This window comes from Stegodyphus dumicola, chromosome 7 (assembly GCF_044657685.1).
Source record: "Stegodyphus dumicola isolate Sdum_Otavi_A_Nest chromosome 7, ASM4465768v1".
NCBI lineage: Eukaryota > Metazoa > Arthropoda > Arachnida > Araneae > Eresidae > Stegodyphus > Stegodyphus dumicola.
In genome coordinates, this window is record NC_140774.1 from 64,817,072 (window position 1) to 64,839,223 (window position 22,152).

At 33.0% G+C, this 22,152-nt stretch overlaps 1 protein-coding gene across 3 annotated transcripts in view; it reads left to right on the forward strand.

Moving 5' to 3' along the window:
• LOC118188575 (glutamate receptor ionotropic, NMDA 2C-like) overlaps nucleotides 1-22,152 on the forward strand; it is a 938,424-nt gene that overhangs the window by 481,831 nt on the left and 434,441 nt on the right. For all 3 annotated transcript variants that reach the window (XM_085820356.1, XM_085820357.1, XM_085820355.1), the window contains one exon: nucleotides 20,581-20,843. In XM_085820356.1, the coding sequence (XP_085676482.1) occupies nucleotides 20,581-20,843 (263 nt within the window). The remainder of the gene's footprint in view (nucleotides 1-20,580; nucleotides 20,844-22,152) is intronic.

A 22,152-nucleotide genomic window follows, 5' to 3' on the forward strand; every position in this document is an offset into this window, starting at 1 on the left:
GTATAAACGTATTCACTAAGCTGAAAGGTTTGCACCTGTCATGTTATGATATTTCTTATTTGTACATACATAACCCAGGTATTGTAGGCAAATAAAAAGGGGATGTTATAGAAATAATCTATAACAATTATATAAAAAAGTGAAAAGAAATAAAATTCATTGCAATGAAATAATAGTTAGTCTTTCCTTTATAATTAAGCGAAAATGTGTTATGTTTGCTTGGAAATGAGTAATGGTAATACAGAATGAAGTTGATTAATTTACAGTAATGAACGCTTATTTAGCGTATATTGATTAAATTTACTACTTACTTTTGCGACATCCTGAAACTGAAATTGTGGTTGAAATCGTGTTCTGTGTAACCATGTAAACAAAACATACCGCATGGAAACCTTCAAAATCTAGGTAAAAAATTTACGATATTCTAACATATCATAAAATCACAAACCTTAGGCGGGACGTATGGTATCTTAGATCTCTGAATATTTTTCTGTTCACTTAAAAACATAGAACGATACTCATATTAGATTAAACGCTCGAGTTATGGGTTATTCTAAGTCTGCGAAATTAACGAGAAGACCGCTGTTCGGAACCAAAGGGAATAACTTCACAAGGGAAAAGAAGTGCAGTCTGGCACTTTACTTCTGATATACGATATCCATTTTGCACACTTTTAAATCAAATTTATTTGTTACATTGCAGAGTCGTTCTCTGTTTTTCAACATAATCTAAATTAAATCCTACAACGAACCTGGCGAATTCTCGCACAAACGTGAATAAATTACCAGCACAAAAGAAGGGTGAAAATAACCCTTTATTAAACCAAAATAGTTAACAAACAGGCACGATCTTCGTGCGTTACAATAGCTCCGTCAAACTTGCGGTGAAACTAAAAACGTAAGAGAGTATAATTCAAGTCAAAAATCTAAAACAAGTAGTATAATAAGTAGGCATAGCACGTAAGTTACGCTTAACAGGTTGACTCACAAAAACTTAACAGGCATGATGATAAATAACAAATGGCCCAGAGGCTTACTAGCAGAACAGCGAAATAACAACGAAACGTGCGCTTGCTAGCGAAAACACGCTCTGAATAAACTCAGAGTCACCCGTTTAAATACGCACTTAACTTACTGCACTTAACATACTGGCGAAAGAATGTGAGAGGAAGTTGAGAAGTTCGGTAAAGACATCAAACTTAAAATAAATTTACTATGCAAAATAAGAGACACCATACAACATTTGTGTGTGCAGCTTAAATTTAATCAATCAATTTTAATTTTGCAGAAAAGGTGTTTGAATCATTTCAATAAATGTGCAGTTTCTTCAGATGCTTTGATTTTCTATGTATGACCCAAAATTCAGATATTTTAAAAATTCAGGGCACCAATTTATCAAAATAGTTTTAGCTATTCATTTATATTTCTTTGTATTTAAATGTATATTTTTTTATACTTTACTGTTTATTTATGTTTAATGTATTAAATTTTATAACATCTTTATTTCACTATAAATTGACACTGGAGTAGAGAAGATGCCTTAAGAAACACGATATTGTCTGTTAAAACTTCTCGGTCTTTAGCAGCACAGCACTTTATAAGTTTCCAGAATCTACACTAAGGAAGTATTTAGATCGATATTTCTAGTTCTTTTATCATCTATTATTCTATGTTCTTTTATCATCTTCTCTTAATATAAATAGCAAATTGCGAGAAGCTGTGATTTGCCTAACAATTTAATCCAGATGCTGTTACATTTATATTGACAGTGTGTTTACTGCTATAAATTCTGTAACTTCAACTGTAGTAATCCGGGAATTTTTAAAACCAAATAAGCAAAATTCACTCATGTATTGAAGAGAATTTCAGTTATATCCTCGGCTTTCCATGAGTTATGTTTTGTTGATCACCTTCTTCTATAAAAGTAATTTTGCTTACAGCTGCAAGAAAACTTGAAGCTTTTCTCTTGATTGAAATTTCTCTTTATTCAGGTGATATTTACGAGCACCAAATACCTGACAATATAGACTAGAAGAGAAACACGCCAATGTGACAATCAAAATCGTAAAAAACAACCTTATATTTAGCGTAGGTATAATGAAACACTCAATTGATTTCGAGGGCAGCTAAATGTCCCTCCTCATCAGGAGAAAGAAATACATAGAAAGAAGAAAATAGGAATCACAGAAACACGTGGTGCTTATCAGCACTGCACGTGGTTATAACTAGATTTTTAATCAGAGTTGCACTGGCCGCCTACTTTTACTGAGCCAGGCTGTCTGATCAAGCATAAAGAAATATTAGCGAAGTTAAAATAGGGAGCGAGGGGCAAATGCACATTACGCTCAAAATCTGAACTTCAAATAATGGAAAGCAACCACTGAACGGATTTTTATACCCTCTGGTAGTACCAAGTGCGAGGAGGTAACGCCATCTATCGGCAACAATAATTGAATTAAGACAGTAGAATTTTAAAGGCATTAGGAAGGACTGGATTGGACTTCAAATCATTAACTAAACTTTCTAAATCTTTGTGAATGTGAAAAGCCTCAAGAAAATCCAATTCGCCTATGGAAGAAGCCTTTTGGATGATTTTTGCAGACCCAAAATCAAAATTATGGTTAAAAGTCCAGCTATGATACGCTATTGAAGACTTGTTAATTTCCCCTTTTTTGACATAAGATTCATGTTCCTTGATACGAAACTTCAACGCTCTTTTTGTTTGGCCAATATATCTTAAACCACACTGACATGATATACTATAAATTCCCCAAGAATTCAAGACAGAAACGCAATCTTTTAGAATCGAAGGGTGAATTTTATTAATAGGGGAGAAACCGACTTGAAAATTGAATTTCTGGAGAACCGTGCAATTTTATAGCTAACAGAAGGATAAAATGGAAGCACGACAAGGTCATTGTTTCTCCCCTATTAAAAAAATTCACCCTTCGATTCTAAAAGATTGCGTTTCTGTCTTGAATTCTTGGGGAATTTATAGTATATCATGTCAGTGTGGTTTAAGATATATTGGCCAAACAAAAAGAGCGTTGAAGTTTCGTATCAAGGAACATGAATCTTATGTCAAAAAAGGGGAAATTAACAAGTCTTCAATAGCGTATCATAGCTGGACTTTTAACCATAATTTTGATTTTGGGTCTGCAAAAATCATCCAAAAGGCTTCTTCCATAGGCGAATTGGAATTTCTTGAGGCTTTTCACATTCACAAAGATTTAGAAAGTTTAGTTAATGATTTGAAGTCCAATCCAGTCCTTCCTAATGCCTTTAAAATTCTACTGTCTTAATTCAATTATTTTTGCCGATAGATGGCGTTACCTCCTCGCACTTGGTACTACCAGAGGGTACAAAAATCCGTTCAGTGGTTGCTTTCTATTATTTGAAGTTCAGATTTTGAGCGTAATGTGCATTTGCCCCTCGCTCCCTATTTTAACTTCGCTAATATTTCTTTATGCTTGATCAGACAGCCTGGCTCAGTAAAAGTAGGCGGCCAGTGCAACTCTGATTAAAAATCTAGTTATAACCACGTGCAGTGCTGATAAGCACCACGTGTTTCTGTGATTCCTATTTTCTTCTTTCTATGTATTTCTTTCTCCTGATGAGGAGGGACCTTTAGCTGCCCTCGAAATCGATTGAGTGTTTCATTATACCTACGCTAAATATAAGGTTGTTTTTTACGATTTTGACCTGACAATATTTTCTTCTAAAGTAGTCAGTTTGTTTGAAGAGCTTAACTATTCAAGATGTCTGAATGTTGAACCATGAAAGAAGAGTATTTGTTTGGAGCTTAAATGCACTTACAAAACTTTTTCCTCAGCTTTATTTAATATTTTTCGTAATAACATAAATGTAATAATGATATTTATTCCTATTTGTTTCATTTTGATCTGGCTTAAATTTTTGAACTAGTTCTCGAGTCAATTATGTATGATATTTGCATGAACCAATTTCCGAAAAAAATTTCAGTATACATATTTCATATTACAACTAAAAGTCTAATATTTAAAAATGAAAATTAAAAATGATTTTTAAAAATGAAAAAACAATCAAAGATTTAAAAAACAAATGTAAAAATCGTAAGAATAAAAGGAAGTTGAAATCTGATCTTTGTGTGTAGACTTCATATTTTGATGCATACATTTCATAATTTATTTCTAAATCAGAATACAGAAAGCACAGAAAATTATTGAAAGTTTATTGAACAGACGATTGCTGAAAACACGAAATATCAAAGGTACCGAAAATGTTACTGGAAAATCTCGTGTTCAATTTCGAAGAAGGGCAGAATGATTTTTCTGGCACTTTCATCCCTTAAATTCATATTTTCTTGTATATTTGGCGATAAGGTATTCGGCGCCTGCTTGCGAATTAAACAAAATGTTTAAGAATTAATTGTTTTTATTTTCTATAAATGACAAGAGAGAATTTAGAAGAAATAAGACAATAAAATCACATTTTAAAAGAATTAAATTTTATTTTAATCAGAAATATATAGCTTAAAATTTAACATTTATGAATAAAATATTTAATTAATCTAAAAATAATTGTCTTTTATAAATCTTAAATTTTATTTTTCTGCATTTTAGATGAATGAAATTAAAACATATTTCCCTTAGGTCTGTTTCGTATGTATATATAATTTTCAACTGCTATTTTAAAATATTGCAAGTTCTTCTCATAAACAGTAAAGATTTGTGTTAATATATATAGGTTGTATTAATCTGCTCGTTGATTTTCATTTATATTCTTCGTTTAAATTGTTAAGAAGAGATTTAGAAGCAAAATAAGTGAATCCTTTAAGCAATAAAAGCATTTCCTTTGACATGAAAAATGCATAAAACAGTGCAAAATACTTATTCCACTGCATATTATAATACATTTCCGCCTCCTTTGGATAATATAAACAATGAAAATATGACAGTTATTCACATTTATGTATGTTAGTTCTAAGTGTATTAACGTACATTAATCCAGTGCAGGATGTAGTTATTCCTGTTTCTAAATGAAAAGAAATAATACACGCTTGACAAGTCTGCGAAATGCTTTATGAGAACTTGTCAAACTCAGTAACCGAATACTTACTCTATGCTTCAGAAAGAAATTCTGTATGAAAAGAAAATGGACAGAAAGAAAGGAAATTTTCAGAGTTGAGAGTAAACAAAAATATCTTAAAGAAAGAAGATACAAATGGAAACAAATGTCTGAAAAACTGAATCTCGAGTTTTCATGTTTGAAATAAAAAAGACAATATTCTTTTCTATCTGTCAATGGCTAGGGGGAAAGAATAAGATTTAATATGTGATCTTAAATAGGATACAAATTTCAACTAAAACCTAAGTTTGTATTTATTTACATTCGGAGTAAATTACATTATAGTATCGCATCGAGTTCATTTAATTTAAAATAAGCTGTTTCAAGTTTTACACTCCAAGGACGACCTTTGAGATATAAATCACAAACCTTCAGCTTCGAAAAAAGAACGAATTTATTATAATATAGAAACAATTCGTCGAATTCGTGTAACGAAAGAAAAGGCAAATAGAAAAACATATTCTTCTAATATTTGAATAAAGTAGAGTTTAATAGAAAGTGCTAAGGCTCTAAATTCTGGCTAATTTTCACATTGAGTGAGGATAAAAATCTGACAAATAAGAATATCTGGATTACAACCTTCTTACACAGCATATGAGAGGTCTCCAGACTCATATTTTTTAGTAAAGATGCAGTCCTGAAACCTTTGAAAATAATTCAAGAACAGATAAAACACTTATTTTCGCCACGCTTTCAAAAAAGGTTGTTTAATAGGTTCTGTATATCTTTTCTGTACATAATTAAATATTCATTTCTAAAATAAAAGTCAGTTAACAACTTGAAAAACATATCCCCTTTGCTTCCTTTATTTATGCCTTATAATGACGATAATATTTTAAGATTGGGATTTCGGCAGAAATATTTGCTTTGCCGTTTTATGCACATCTGATTTTGATTTAATGCTTAAGACATATTCCAAGAAGATATATTTCCTTCCTTTTCATATTTTCATAATATGGTGTTAAAGTAGTTGTCCAGTTACTGAATTCTGCTATTTGTGATGTGCGCTTAGATCCCGAAAGGAAACACCCACAAAAGGAGCTCCTATGAAGATTGTCTAGATTTCTTTACATTTAAATGCATCAAATTCCTTTCTGGAAGCTCTTCTGGAATCTAAGCCTAAGCCAGGCTCTTTCCAGAGCCAAAATACCAAGAGCATTAAAGCTGCAGTAAGGAGTCTAGCACCGGCTACTTGCAACAATACCTGGTACCCATTTTCTTCTCACTATCAACGAATGCCACTTGGTTCGTACATTTTTTTTTCTGCAGAGCCATTTGCCACTACACCTGATTACTTTAAAATACATACCTAACATCTTAATGGCACTCTCCTCGTTTACGGTTATAATGTGTATCGCCATCACCGCACAGAGGGGATTAGCAGATTTTAGCAATTTAGAGAACTTGGCCATTTTCTGCCTCAGTCATTGCTATATGATTATTAGACAAGAAAGAAGTCAGAAAGAGGTCTTTAATTTCCTATTCTAAAGGAGGAGACTATAGATACGGGCGCTTAGGTTTATCTATGGGTAATAAATAAAGATACCCAAGATCTGTCGTGGCAATTTTTGTTACGAGGTTAGTGGAAAGGGAGGAGCAAGATTTATGGGACCCTTAACCCCTTAACCGCCAAAACTACAAGGAATGTTTCTTTTCTCATGAAAATAATAACAAATATTAAATTAAGCATTTATAACATAAATTTACATTGAAAATTAAAAAAAATGCTCTTACCTGTGGAAAAAGCGAGTGTTGCGTTCGCGCAACGTCAGCGGAATAAGACTACGGGTGTTTAGTGAATAGGATTGTACTCGTGTGATGCTTCTTTTGAGTGCAGCGCAGGATTACTTTTTAGCTGTATAACGTTTTATAAATCTACAAATCACTTTATTTGTAATTAATTTAATATTAAAATATACGTTGTATTTCTTTTACAAATACAGATTATTTCATTTGAGATTCAAGCATGAAAAGCTTGATTACAATCATGATGTAAAGCTCCATTACATACTTTGCATCTATGAACAGTCTGGCTATGGTACTCTTTACAACAAAGTCTTTTGTTATCGACGAACTTTACGATAAAATGTCTACCATCTCCATGCAATGGTTTTTGAATGCTGAATTTGCACTATGTCTTCCTTTTGCTGATCTATTTCTGGCTAATTCTACATTCTCAATAGGAGTTTGCGAAAGGAATAATGCATTCTCGCGTCTGAAATCTAAAACAGAATTTATATTTCCAGTAGTAAAAAGTGGTGATATTTAGTAAGTTTAGATACGGTCTCACCTAATATAATTTATCAGTATTGTCAATTTGACTATTGTCAAATGCAAATTCTGCTTCATATACCTGTACTGCAAACGTGATATCCATTCTGGTACAACAGGAACAGAAATGTCCCTATCAAAAGACCAATACATTTTTTCTTGAGGTAAAGAATAATATCCTGTAAGCAATAATATTTCAATAAATAAATCTTCTCATATAGGCTTCAGATGCAATATTTTTTTTTTTTTTTTTTTTTTATTGGCTGAGCGTATATATTTGTCTGTTCACTTTTCAACGAGAAGAGAGTAAATGTCTAAACCAAAATTAAAATCTCGAAAATCTGTGCACTAGTTTTACCTTGTGTTTTGTCTTTTATAATTCCTATTCTATCTCTGTCCTCATGTTCTTTCTGAGACATAACTAACAGTTCCTTTTTTATCTACTTCAAGATTTCAGTCTTCTGCTTTTTAAAATTTTTAGTATGACTATAACTGCTTTTAGAAGGCTGAAACTTACTTCTTACGTGAATTTCAACATCCCCAGCAGTATCATTTGGTAAAATATCATTATCATTATTTAAAACATTGCCATTCCTTTCTTCTTCGTCACTAGCCTCTGCAATTTCTGGGGGAAAAACAACAATATCAGTTTCATTCTGGTCATTATTAAGATTATCATCATCTGTTTCTTCATCAAAAAATCTTTGAAGGGCTTCTTCTAATGTAAGATACCTCGTTCTAGGCATTTTTAAGCCACCAGAACATCGAAAGGAATGAGTGATAAAGGAGATTGAATACCCGTTTCCTGCTGACATTGCGTCAACGCAACACCTGTTTTCCCTTTCTTTCCCAACACAAATATAAACATCTGACTGATGTAATGTTCTGATAAACGGTGACTTTGGCTAAAAATAGATCACTCATAAGGACGGCGATTCTTTCGTTAAATATTTTCAGCAAAAATATCCGGTCGAAAATTAAATTTTGCTTAAAGTATGAGATTAATTATTATAAACAAAATGATTGTTGAAGGCAAATATTTTTTACAGAAATAATCTAATAATCTTCATAATATTCCCTACACAAAATCATCTGCTGGTATCAAATATCTTAGGTAGTTATATTTATATACGCATTTATTTTGACCGTTGCGTCAACGCAACACCAGCGGCATTTTTTAAGCATTATTCATTGGAATGTTTTAATTCAAACAGATATATTATTGTGCAGAAGTCTCACTAAAATTTTCAGAACTCAAGATCTCAAAACAACGTTATTATTTTTCCGTTTGCATACTTATAATTATATTATATGAGTTGTCGTGATTCGAGAACAATAAGTGAAAACATACAGTATAAGAATTAATTCATTTACTCAGAAGAAGTATTCAGTATTTAGTGGAATTAAAATGTGTTAATGCCTATTGATTATGGTTGTACCATGTACATCCATGTTACATTAACATACATTCGAATCAAAACTCTAAACCTGATATTTGATGTATTTAGTCTTACATCTGGACATTTTTTTTCAAATACTTTATCATATAATTATCGCTGTGGAAATGGGATAATCTCGATTAACATAATCTCGATTTTGGTCTTATCATCATGTTACAAAATTATACACTTCCTAAAGAAAATGCCAGGCCGTCGTCAACAGAGGAAGTTACACCAGAGATAGGCGATTTTACGAGGGACATAGTGATCGGATTGAGAAGGACAGGTTGGTTCATACGGTAAAACTCTGCTAACACACACGATGCATTCACAGCGCACCAGCTGTAGTGATGATGGTTGGAAAAAAGAAATGTGGCAAGTTCGAGGGGTGAAGGGGCAGCCAGAGTGACGTCAGACGCGAGGATCGATGCATCCGCCCACAAGCGATGGCGCACCTACAAGCCATTTCTAATTTCATTCTGTAGCAAGCTCAAGACATACTGTAGATTCCCATATCGAACAGAACCTTTTGCCGTAGGTTGGTAGCTAGTGTCCTGCACTCGTGGCGCCCGTTAAGAAGACTGCCATTGACCCTACATCACAGACTCTATCGTCCACAAAGGTGCTGGGTTCGAGCGATGTGGACGACGGAATGGCACAGGGTCGTGTTCTCAGATGAGTCTCGCATCTGTTTCTCCATTGAAATCACCACGTAAGAATGTGGTGTCGATGGGGAACAGGTCCAATCCAGCAGCAATTGCGGAACGTCCCACTGCACGACAACGAGGCATCATGATTTGGGGGGCAATTGCGTACGATTTCAGGTAACTTCTAGTTCATATTCAGGGCACAATGACGTCCTGCTGATACGTGGATTATATGTTGCTGCATGTGACCCTCTCCTACTTTTAGGGAGTGCCCAAGGCCCTTTATCAGAGGATAACGCCCGACTATCCACTGCTAGCATCAGCCAACGTGCCTTGCAAGGTGTACAGATGCTTCCCTGGCCACAATTCTTTCTTGACCTCTCACCAATCGAACACATTTCAGATGTAATTGGACGCCATTTGAGACCCTGACATTGCCGCGTTTAAAAGACGAAGTGTGGCAGATGGTTGACAGCGAATTGAGAGTCGTCCCTCAGGACACCATCCATTGTCTAACTGAGTCTGTACCTAGACATGTTGCTTCGTGTATGGCCGTCCAAGGTTGTCCTATTACCTACTGAGCCGACGCTGTTCTCTGCATTATGTATATCATTTCGAAATAATTATCACTTTTTATTCGCTATTGTCTTTCTGTGCTTGCCGAATTTCATCACTTTTTGGCCACTCCTTCTTGATATTGCATTTTCAATGTCAGATATTGTATAAACAAAGGATAATCATTGTTATTATAGGATATTGATGAAACTCATGTTAAAATATTTCTTTCAGTCATTTAAGTAGTGGCTTCTTGGCTGCCAAGAAGTTTAAGATAAAGTTTGACCTAATTCGAATGTTAATAAACTTTAGATATGTTATGAAGATAAAAAGCTTGACTTTCACATAGGCTTCAATAAAACTTGACTTTGCCGTAGTCTTCAATGGAAATTTCTGTTGTATCACCAACTAGTATGAATTTTTTTTTTTTTTTTTTTTCAAAACCTGTACGTCTGTTTTCATCTTACCACTACAAACCGTTTTTCATATTTTGAAGTTTTAATTATAGATTTCTTCATAAAAGTAATTTTTTTATTAATTTTAAAATTTTAAAAAATTTGGGCCGTGAATTGTCTTAACAGTGTGAAAAAATAATGTCGTATTTTTAACCTATTCTGAGTTATTCATTATCTGAGTTATTCATTTCCTTTAATAATCGGTGAAATTTAATAAAACCAATTAATTAGTTAGATTTGAAAGAGCGAAACTGTGCTTTATTTTAAATCTGTTTTAAAGAGAAAAATAATAACATAATTTAATTTTATTCATCAATAACCGTTAATAATACATCAAAACAAAACTAGAAGCATCTTAATTTTCCACGTTGCCTTGCAAATGGCTGTACAAACACTTTGCCACTAAGCTGTCAAAGTTCTTGGTCTAACCTCAAAACTATTTTTAGTTGTACCTATCATCTTTCTTTCAAAAAGAATAAAGAAAAGATTCAGTAATTTATTAGGTTGCCAAAGGATTGAACTACATTATTAAGTATCTATTTTTTATTCAGCCCGAATTAGATTCCCAGATTTCGTTTTAAAAATATAACTATTTTATGTGTTATTTAAAAAAGCGAAGAAATAGAACAGATAAAATATATAAAATTAGTTTTAAAAAAATTGTTTTCATGCAGGCTACTGATTTATTCATGAATTTTTAAGTTCCTTAATGGAAATTTTAAAATGTTTCATTCATGTCTTCTATGTGTACTAATGGATAGTTCTCCATTTCGTAATGTGTTGCAAAAATATTTATTTCTAAATGGTAAAATTAAACGCAGAGTCACGATATGAATAATATTAGCAAACTGGTTTCATATCTCGAATAGATAATTGAGAGTTCTTTGTTGAATATTTTAAAGTTATGCTTCATCGAAAGTAATAGAGATACGTGTCATGAATGAAATTTGCATTCCAAGTATACAGTAGTAGAATAATTTTAAAATCAAATTTAATATTCAGATAATAAACAGTAAATAAAAAAGTCCTCTGATAAAGTTTATGACGATGACATCTTTAAGTATTATTCATGGAAGCAATCGCTCTGTCCGGAGGGTTGAATTTATTTGATTAGATGACTACGTATAACTTAATGTGGATCTGTCATGAATTTAGTCACTCTGCTGCAAAGCAGTAATATGAATGCAATAAACGATCGGATTCTAACCAGGCGCGCATTTCACTTGTTTACATTTAAATTATTTATAGATTTACATATTTATCAAAACTACAAAACATTTCATATTATAAACATGTCTTTCATGATACATGCTACAAATGTTTCATAGTCTTTCATTTAACTGATTATGGCAGAGCATACGAACTCTATTTGTTTCGAATGGATGCCTTCGTGAAGAACTTCTTAGAGGCACGGAGAACGGAGTTAGAGAAACCACAGAAATACTTTGCAGTCAAGGAATTCGCTAGAAATCTAAACCAATGTTCAGCGACAAAATCCATTCAGCCGTATTCACACACCGACGGAAATTTGAAGAAAAATGCAAAAGCAATATGGTAAAAAAAATTAAAGAAGTCTTTGTTTTACTATTTCTCTGTTTGTGTTCGCTTTGCTATTATGATGTAAGCATTACTACTATTCTGTTTATGCAAACTGATGCAAATTACTTCTAAGCTTTGCTCTAATTCGTGTCGCTCATGTGGAAAATGGCGAACACTCCCACACAGCTAACTCAGTCCGTTCATCGAGATTTGAGCCTGGGTTGAAGTATCAATCAATGCTCAGTGATTTTACCTCTCTTGCAGCATATGGGAATATAATTTTAAAGTTATATTTAAAATTTTCAGTTCTTTTTATTTTTCGGCCTAATAAATCTGGTATTCACAATACTTTCTCATCACACTAAGTTTTGTTACGATTTACATGAACGTTTCCTTGATTCTTTCATATATTTCCACAGACCTTTAACATAACAAACAAAAAGAATAAAATGATGCATTCAGCAGAAAATACTTCAGACACGTAGAAAATGCTGCATATTTTCACAACAAAGGTTACATTGAAAAGTCATTGAAAAAGATGGTTTGGATTTTGACAGTTTTTACAGAAAATGTATTGGTGGTACCTGATAATTTATATTGCAAAATAAACACGGAATTCTTTTTTTTACCATATTATTAGTTAAGTTTAGGTACGAATTCACTGAATTTCCCTATAGGTATCACAGCGCTACTTTATTTCCATTCACTTACGCTGAATCATGCCTGATGGTATGATCGTAGAAACGGTATCAAATGATACCTTCGGAACTAAATATTTGCATCCTATAAATTGCACTGTACACCCTCCTAAAGATAACAGGCCTGATATTATGCTTAAACTATTACTGCGCGTCATCTAAAGCAAAAATTCTACTATCTGTGCACTATGGCCAAAGCCCTGGAGTGCTGAACAAGCGACACAATTAAAGCAAATGCTGCTGATTCCCATAGACATACAAGGCCCTTGAAGGAAATATATTGTAATCATGTGCTGCTAGTGAACGGTGTATTATCACATTAAACTTTGCATTGCATAAAGTATAGAATTATTTACATACGTTTCATGCAATTAGATGCTGTACTAGATATTATAGGAAAGTTTTACAGAGAATATGGTGTAGGGTCGTCGTACTCTCTTTGGTAACATGAACTGTGCAACGTGCTTACTAAGAAACATGGCGACTTCCTGCACAGGCGTAAAACGTACCTACACAGAAGAATTGTAAAAATAACTCTTTATTATTCGTCAAACTCTGTTACGATTTGCATGAATGCACGTCTTGCTTGAAAGAGCACGTCCTGCTTGCAATGACACCGACAATTTCCGGTAGAGCCCAAGAATCGTTACACAATCAATTCAAAGATAAAGAGTAGTGATGGACTAACAATTTAAGTTCAGCTTCATTTAATAACCTATCCGGCGTGATACTTATTTAAATGGCCAAAACGGCGTATCAGCAACTTAGCGTAACAAACTTCGCTGGCTAGAGAAAAACGCTCTAAACAAACTAATAATTTTTAATTTGATTCACCCGTTTAAATATTCACTCCACGTATTTTCAAAATTTGCATCCTGGCGAAGAAATGCGGGAGAAAAGTGAGAGGTTCAGGAAAGATGTCAAACTTATAATAATTTGTTATGCAAAATAAGGGAAACCCTGTAATGCAAGTATAAAAATAATAATTCAAAAAAAAAAAGTTGCATTGAACGGTTAAAAAAGATTTAGGCTGTATTTATCATAGAATATCCAACGCGTGTTGCTGCCTTCATGTTAACTGTCTGATTAAGAACAAAGCGTGAGTACGTTTCTGCGTATATAGCATTACTTTATTATTTTGGCGTAAAAATTATGAATATTTATTCATGATAAATCATAATATAGTGATTTAACATTAAGGCCACCTTAAAACAACTGTTTATAAAAGAAACATTTTTATGTTGGCAGTGTGTTGTCGTTTGATTAGTAAAGCTACGTTTTTTCCCTCTTCGTCTCGTGTGATACTGCTAGAAAGAGTTGCGACTCACAATTGTTAAATTCCCACAATCCTACATTTCATTAATGTTATCTTGGTAGTCCGTTTCCATTTCATTTACTGCACTAAACTATTTTGGATATTTTTTGTGTGTGAATTTATAAAATATGAAATTTTATGCATATTCAGCACTCTGAGGACTCGAAGTCCAGCAACCTATATTCAGTTTTAGCTATACAGTCAGGTCCTTATTGTCATACGAAAAAACATAATGATGTTATTTTAAGCTATCTAAGTTTCTAACTTCAAATTAATTCTAAGGATAATATGAATTTTTAAGGATTCATATTATTTACTTTTCCTAATTAGTTTTCTAATTTAGGTAAAATACGATCCGATGAGTGGCCAAATGGTTAAGACTGCTAAATACTACTAATATTCTGCGTGGTAGGTTCGAACATAGGCGAAGGCTTGGTTAGTTTCGTGGATTTCTTCAAATATTCATAGATGTACGTGAATAAGAGTCAATTTTCTTTAGACATGTCCTCGAAAACATCGATTTTTCTTAGACAAACAGCAACGTGTGCTCTTCCATATTACGGTATGGGAGCCAAACTTAACCGGTAAAAGTATCTTCCTTCAACTTACTTTTGCTGAAGAATTAATGTTTTCGCAGGTGTATTTAGTTCCATTTGTCCCCTCAATGTATTCGAAAAAGGATTTATGACACAGTGGTTTATATGAAATGGTTTCTTTATGTTCTCTAAGCCTTCATCTATATTACGCTTGCTGATAGGTTGAATATATATATTTTTAACGGCTAGTGTTTATTTCCTGCATTTCTTTATTTCCAACATTTATATATCATTTATCCAATAGTGTTTATTTCCAACATTTCTTTCATTTACCTTTTTCCCTTCTTTCTGATTCTCATATGAATTATAAACCTGCTCACCTGATCACACTACCGACCAAGTATGTAAAGCATTCCCCACGAATCATGCACTTATGGTCACTGTATTGACGCTTTTGTGGGTGTTATTTAGATTTACTTATTTTCTTCAATCGGATTTATTTATTATAGCAATGTTTATTTATTATAACATATAGGATTTATTTATTATAGCAAAGTTACAAATAGCGTTACTTATATTTTTATATTATAATTTTAGATATTATATTAATATTCTAATTTATTAAATTAAAAGTAGGTACTATATTCTAATATAAGGAGATCTTATATTTTAATTTCATAAATTAAGAACGCTTACTCAAGGTATTTGTCTTTCCATTAAGTATTTAAATCTGTGTTTATTTTATGGAATCCATTATTCTTGTTTTGCCATTTCAAAAGTAATCTACAACAAACTTTGGGGAAAAAAAACTACTGGTCTTATTCTGCTGTTGTTGTTGTTGTGACTTATCTCATTTGTCTGTAATAAACATCAGATAAGGCTACGAAATTCATCGCAGCAAGGAGTAAAGAACAGCGTCTGTCGTTGGCAAGAGCCTTGAGCACCGTACTTGAGTACGATTTTGCTAAATTCCGCCTTCAATTTTGATGGAAAGCAGTCCGGAGAGACAGGTAACAGAGTCTTTCACTCCTCTACCTCGATTACAAAACTCTTAAGAGGGCTTTCGGCTAACCGTATATTTAAAGTGCCCCCATGCCGCATAAATACTATACATTTACAAACATCCATGACGTCTCCGGGGTTTGAAACCGGGCCCTTCGGTGTTGCAGTCAACGTTGCTAACCACTATCCCGGTTTGATAACAACTATTTCACTTAAAGTGCCTTTGGTGTCCGATTGAAGAGAGCTAGTATTTAAGTTCCCTACGTTGTCTTCCTTTACCTCATTTACGTATGAAACATAGGAAGCTAGCTTATTGACGAGCTGCAAAGCTTCCGCAATTTTTTATTCACGATCCGATTCTAGATTTCCGAAGTGTGAAGACTAATGTCAAATTTCTATATACTTTTGGAAGTGTACAAAATGGCTAATATCATCAAAAGCATACTTGTTTCCGTTGTATAAAAAAGCGACGTAAAGATTTATACAAATTATTAAAAATTTTTAAATGCTTAAATATTTATAGTTATTATAAATTAATTAGTTTTTAATCCACTGTTGATTAATTCAGTTTTTCCTTCCAAATTTGTTATGATTATTTTAAAATGTGCGTATATTTTCCAGTAAAAAACTATTAGAAAACTTTAAATGAAGTGAAATATTTACACAAAATTTTATATGATAGACAAATGTATATGTCATTTATATGTATAATTTATTTCTGAACTCAAATGTGAAATGACAATAGGAACAACTACAATTTCAATCATTTTCTTTTTTTAGGCCTGCGCAATTATAATTATTATTAAAAATATTGACATTTATACATTATAATGCCAATATTTAAAGCATATGAGCTGCTATACAACCGCCACTGCCTGAACTCATTTGCGACCAAAGGCAGGTTTAACTAAGTCAATATATATATATATATATATATATATATATATTTTTTCATTTTTAAAATTTGGAATTTATATTTAATGTCTATATTTTTATAAAATTTCCACCATATTTAGCTAAATTTTTAACAGTTTCTGAAAAGCGCAATTAATTGTATAAACTATTTATCATGTTTAATGACCAACTGTAATGCTGAAATAAATAATTTCGTGAAGAGTAATACTCAGAATAAAAACTAAACAGTTTTGAATAATTATATATAAATTGCCTAAAATGTTTCCTTTCCATACATATCACGGTCGAGATGTAGTATTTTTTATAGGCTGAAGAACACGATACCTCGGTAATTGATAATGAAGATATGAGGCATTTCCTCCCCAACATCATTAGATAATGAATAAAAAAATAGAGAACTCTCATGCTTACAGCTCTCTTACGCAGCGATGGATTTTGTTTTGTATCTGAAGCGATAAAATACGGAGGAACACTAATTAATGTCTTTCAGAATAATTATGCTAATTAAAGCGTTTCGGCTTTGCGTCATTTTTGTAGCAGTATTTCATTAAACAAAAATAGCTGGAAATAAATCAATAGTGACAGTGCTGGGAAATGTTTCCTGAATAAGAGGTACTTAAGAACACCGTGGTGACAAAAAATTAACTTAATTAGCTTAAACATTTATATTAGGAGTTAAAAAATACTCTAATGAACCTAAAATACCATAAAGATTGAAAAAGTTAACGGTTAACAGGTATGCTGGAAGCAAACCAGAAAAGAGATTCTATGGCTTTTAGACAATCCGGAGCCTTCGATCATAGCCTAAGATCGCAGCGGAGTGGAACATAATAAGAAACTAATGGGAAATCAGTCTTTGCGTTGCAAGGGTTAGTCAATAACTTGAGCACTTTAGTAAATCCTCGATAGTGAAGATTTTGTTTCAGTTCTCAGTCATACAAAAATGCAGCTTCAAAAACACTGCAACATTTCAACACTTTTGACCAACTCTGCACAAAAACATCACACACACTCAAGAAATGCATAGGCTGTATAAACGTCGTAGATGTCACAGCAGAATTTGGTATTCGTCTTCAATGTACATCAAAGTATCCTCAAAAGAAAAGCAATCATAAACCCTGAAGATATAACATTTAAATAGCTAAAAAATATGCAAAGTATAAGAATATGCATAATATTAACAAAGAAGTAAAAGTCAAAAATAATTTATGTCACAAAAGGAAGCATGATCAAATATTTAAAAATGAAATATAATAAACTTTATAATCTGGACTCGGACAAGAGGTTAAACTCTCGGCTGACTGATGAGAGCAAAGACATTGCATAGCTGAGGCCCACTTCTGAAAAGTTGAATTGCTGATTCTTTTCTCTAATCGCAGTTAGCTCCTGAAATTATTTGTCCTTTATTAGACCTAATATTTTCGTTAGAGAACTCCACGTAATATGGGATGGGTATAATTCATTATTAACTCATTATTATTCTCGCTTATACTTAAAGGTCTTATTTTAATCAGATTCTATTATCATGATCGGTTTCTTGCATGACACGTGAACGTGGTGCCTCATTAGTATAAACGAAAAGCATGCGTTTCATTTTTCTGAAGCCAGTAGTTAGCATTTGCTAACTTAAATGTAACTTTTATTTAAAATTTTTCTAGTTTTTATCTTAACCTTTATGTGTTCAGTTTTTAAACCTGACAAAGCTATTTACCTTACCTGAAACCACTTCCTCCTATCTGTCTAAGAGAGCTATGACCAGTCAGAAACGTTAAAAGTAATACATATTTTAAATAAGAACAGTATAGGAAGAAATGAAATATCAGAGTTTTATGTTGTACTTTAAACAATACATCAAGGTCTGTGTCATAAAATAAGCCATAAACACGCATCATAAAATAATAGCTAAAAGTATAAAAAAGTACAGCACAAACTTTATTGTTTCCTAGAGACATTTTCTTCTTTACAGACAACATTCATTGATGGTTACGTTAAGAGCTACGTATCTTGGTAACACGAAAATGCCATTTGGAAATAAAACTGATTGATCGGCTGCGAAGAGAAAGTCAACAAATAAGGCATTATATAGTTCAAAGTAAAGGAATTTTTACTCAAACGATGTGTTACGCATTTCAAGAAGTAAGTCGTGTGTAGAAGGGAGAGAGGAATATGAGGACAGAAAGAGTGAGCAGTTAACTCCTCTCTTTCGAAAGTTGTATGTGCTTGCTTCCTTTCGAAATTAAATTAATCACTCATAAGAGAATTTGAAAAGACAAGCAAGCATTTATTTAAAGAGAAATCGTACTCATTACTTAATAACCTACACTTAACGTATTTGTAAACGTACATAACGTAACAGACGTTCTTACTGCATCATACAGATGTACATTTCAATCGTACTTCATCTGAATAAAATATAAAACGAACGACATCCAGAAATTAACTGCAGCCATTTCTCAGTAGATATTATGTCTAATAATAATAATAATTTACAATTGTGATAACATTCTACCATCCTGACTTTTCAGTTGTCCTCAATTGACTCAAATCTTAGCATACATCAAAACAACAACAAAACAGTATAATAATAAGTACGAGAAAAATAAAATGGAATATAATTTTTAAAAACTTCTATAAGTCCTACATACAGTCTCTATAACGAAATGATTTTCGCACTGTTCGCTTAGGTTGTTGCTTTTTAATTTCGTCATTATCATCGTCGTTATTTTCTTCTGTATTTCTGGAAAGGATGGCTTCCGAAAATCTGTTTCTAGGACGGGAACCACCTTGGTGGAGCCTTCGACAATCCATTCTTGGTCTGTAAAGTGGACAAGTTCTAGAGCCTTGACCACGTAGCTGCTTTTCTTCGTCATCTATCGTCATCTTCATCATCTTCGGAATCATTGTTAGTTGTTTCTTCTTCCGTTCGACTTTGGCTGCATTCAGTGTAATTCTTAAGATAACGGGTTTTGCTTTTAAAGAACCTTTGACAAAATCGTCTAGGAGTCAAATGATTGTCTCTTCCACCATCTGGAGCTCTTTCTTCGTTTTTTCTTTCATTTTGTTCATCTTCACTTCCATCACGTACAAAGTTTCGTGGAAGTCTACGGATAGGTTGTAGAGACATTAGGTAATTTTTGGAAGCAAGAGAGGGGAAAAATTAGCAACCGCATTCGCCGAGAATCGAACCACGGACCTCTGGAATATCGGTCCAGGGTGAAGAACCACTACACCACGAAGGCACGCTAGGAAGGTGGGAGATATACCTTATATACTCCCCTTTTTAAAGGGCGACTGGAGTTTTTAGGGAACCCAATCGCCAAATCCTGGATGAGAAGAATCATCATTCAACATTCTTTTAGTTCGGGCGCCACTGAAGAGACATTAGGTATTTTGGAAGCAGGCAAGATGAAAAATGAGCAATCGCCTTCGCCGGGAATCGAACCACGGATCTCTTGAATACCGGCCTAGCGTGCAGAACCACTACACCACGAAGGCAGGAGAAATACCTTATAAGATTAATACGATATTGCCTGAAGAAAGGACGACATAACTGCGTTCGTACGGGCCTTTGAGGCTGTAGTTACTGCTCATCATCTACGTTCTCTTGGATCTGATTATCATTAATTTCTTCATTCTGTCTATGCCTTGCTATGAAGTGATGTTTAGAGAACCTTTGGCCACAGTGTCGATTTTTATTTACAGCATAAGGACTATCTTTCACTGAAGTGCCCATTCAGTCCAATCATATTTGAAGCTTCATCCCGCTTCTTATATTCCTTATGTAATTAAATTAATTACTCATAAGACGATTTTAAAAGACGAACAAACATTTGAAGATAAATCGTACTCGTAACTTAATAACCTACACGTAACGTATTCGTAAACATACATAACCTAACAGACGTTCTTACTGCATCGTACCGATATACATTTCAATCGTACTTCATCTGAATAAAATATAAAAAGAACGATATTCAGAAATTAGCTGTTGCCATTTCGCAGTAGATATTCTGTTTAAAAGCAATAAATAATTTACAATTGTACTGACATATGTGAAAAGTTATTTTAATTTAATCTTATATTATGTATTATATTCTTCACAGGAAAGAATGCGAGATTCTTCTCCAAATACCAGATAAGTTTGAAACCCTTGATCGTACCCTTGCCTTTGGATCCTAGTCCCACTGTAGTGCTGAATGCTCTGTGTAATGAGATGCTGCCTGAAAATGTCGTGGCCATCCTCTACTTAACCAATGCCGAAGTGTACGGTAGCAATGCTGCATCTGCTCAATACCTTCTTCAGTTAACAGGGTACCTCGGAATTCCTGTCATAGCCTGGAACACAGATAACATAGGATTAGAGAAGGTAAGATAAAGTGGACCGATTGGCTGTGTTACGTATAGCATTCTTTTTATTATGTCACCTGTAGAGGGTTGAAGAATCATTCGTTAACTACCTATTTTGAAAATTTACATTAATTACAATCCACAGCTTATGACAACTTTAGAAGCAGGGCACACTTAAGTTTTAGCAGTATATTTACAGGATCGTCTGCACGCTAGTTTCTTTTATTATTGGCTTAATTTGCAATTGAATTAACTCAGTCATCTTTAGCAGTCACTTTCTTGTTTAGTACTATATGACTAGCTGCTTTAAAAATAATTTTGTATCCTTGTAAGCGGGAATACTGCATTATCTATTGCTTAATGAAAATTTGAAATTCTTCAAAAATACAATAGTTGATTCCGATAAATTTTGAAATTTTGTATTGATGATATAATTAAAATTCTGCTTGTGTTTTAGAATTTCTAAGCTTTATGTATATGAGACATGCCTAATTTATCTAAGCGCTTTCAAAGCCTGTTAAAGGTAAGAAAGTATTGCTTTTTTATCAAGGATTTCTTTTTGTTATTATTATAAAGGTTAATAAATTAAGAATTAATGCACATACAGTCAATATCAGTTAAAAGTTCGAAAGAACTGCTGAAATAAATCAAAAACTTCCTAAATAGTTTATTTCATACAATTTTCTCTTAAACAAACATGAGTCATTTAAGAGCATTAATCGCACTGTTTTGGATCGTTTTCACGGCAATGAAATTTTATTTTTCATGAAAAATATACAGAAAAATAAATTTCAGTCTAAAGAAAATATATTGCAATTTGATCCTCAAAGGAGAGTATGTAATTAATTCTTCAGTTTTAAATAAAATGGTAATAAAAAGTATAATAAGGCATACAAATTTTGCTTCATCCCTTAAAACATTAATATTTTTTTATTTCCCATTATCAAAACCGTGCATTAATTGTTGCATAAAAGCCGCCCAAGCGGTATAGTGGTTAGGAAAACCGACTGCGATACCAAAGTGCTCGGAGGAAATATGATTGTAACTGTCTGTCCCTTCATAGGAGGCAACAGTGGCCCACCTATTGGGTGCTTCCGTAATAAAGTGACCACCACTTCTGGCCAAGCCGAAATCGGCTAAAAGACTCGACATTGAAAAAAAAAAATGTTGCATAAAATTAAATTCCGTTGAAAAGAAATGTTTCAGTTTAAAGTTAACTGCTTTTGTTTTCTCATTTCTTTTGTATGTATAAAGTTATATAAATAACATGCATAAATATAACAGGTATTAAATGTTTATATGCTACAGTATGAAATAAAGTATAAATA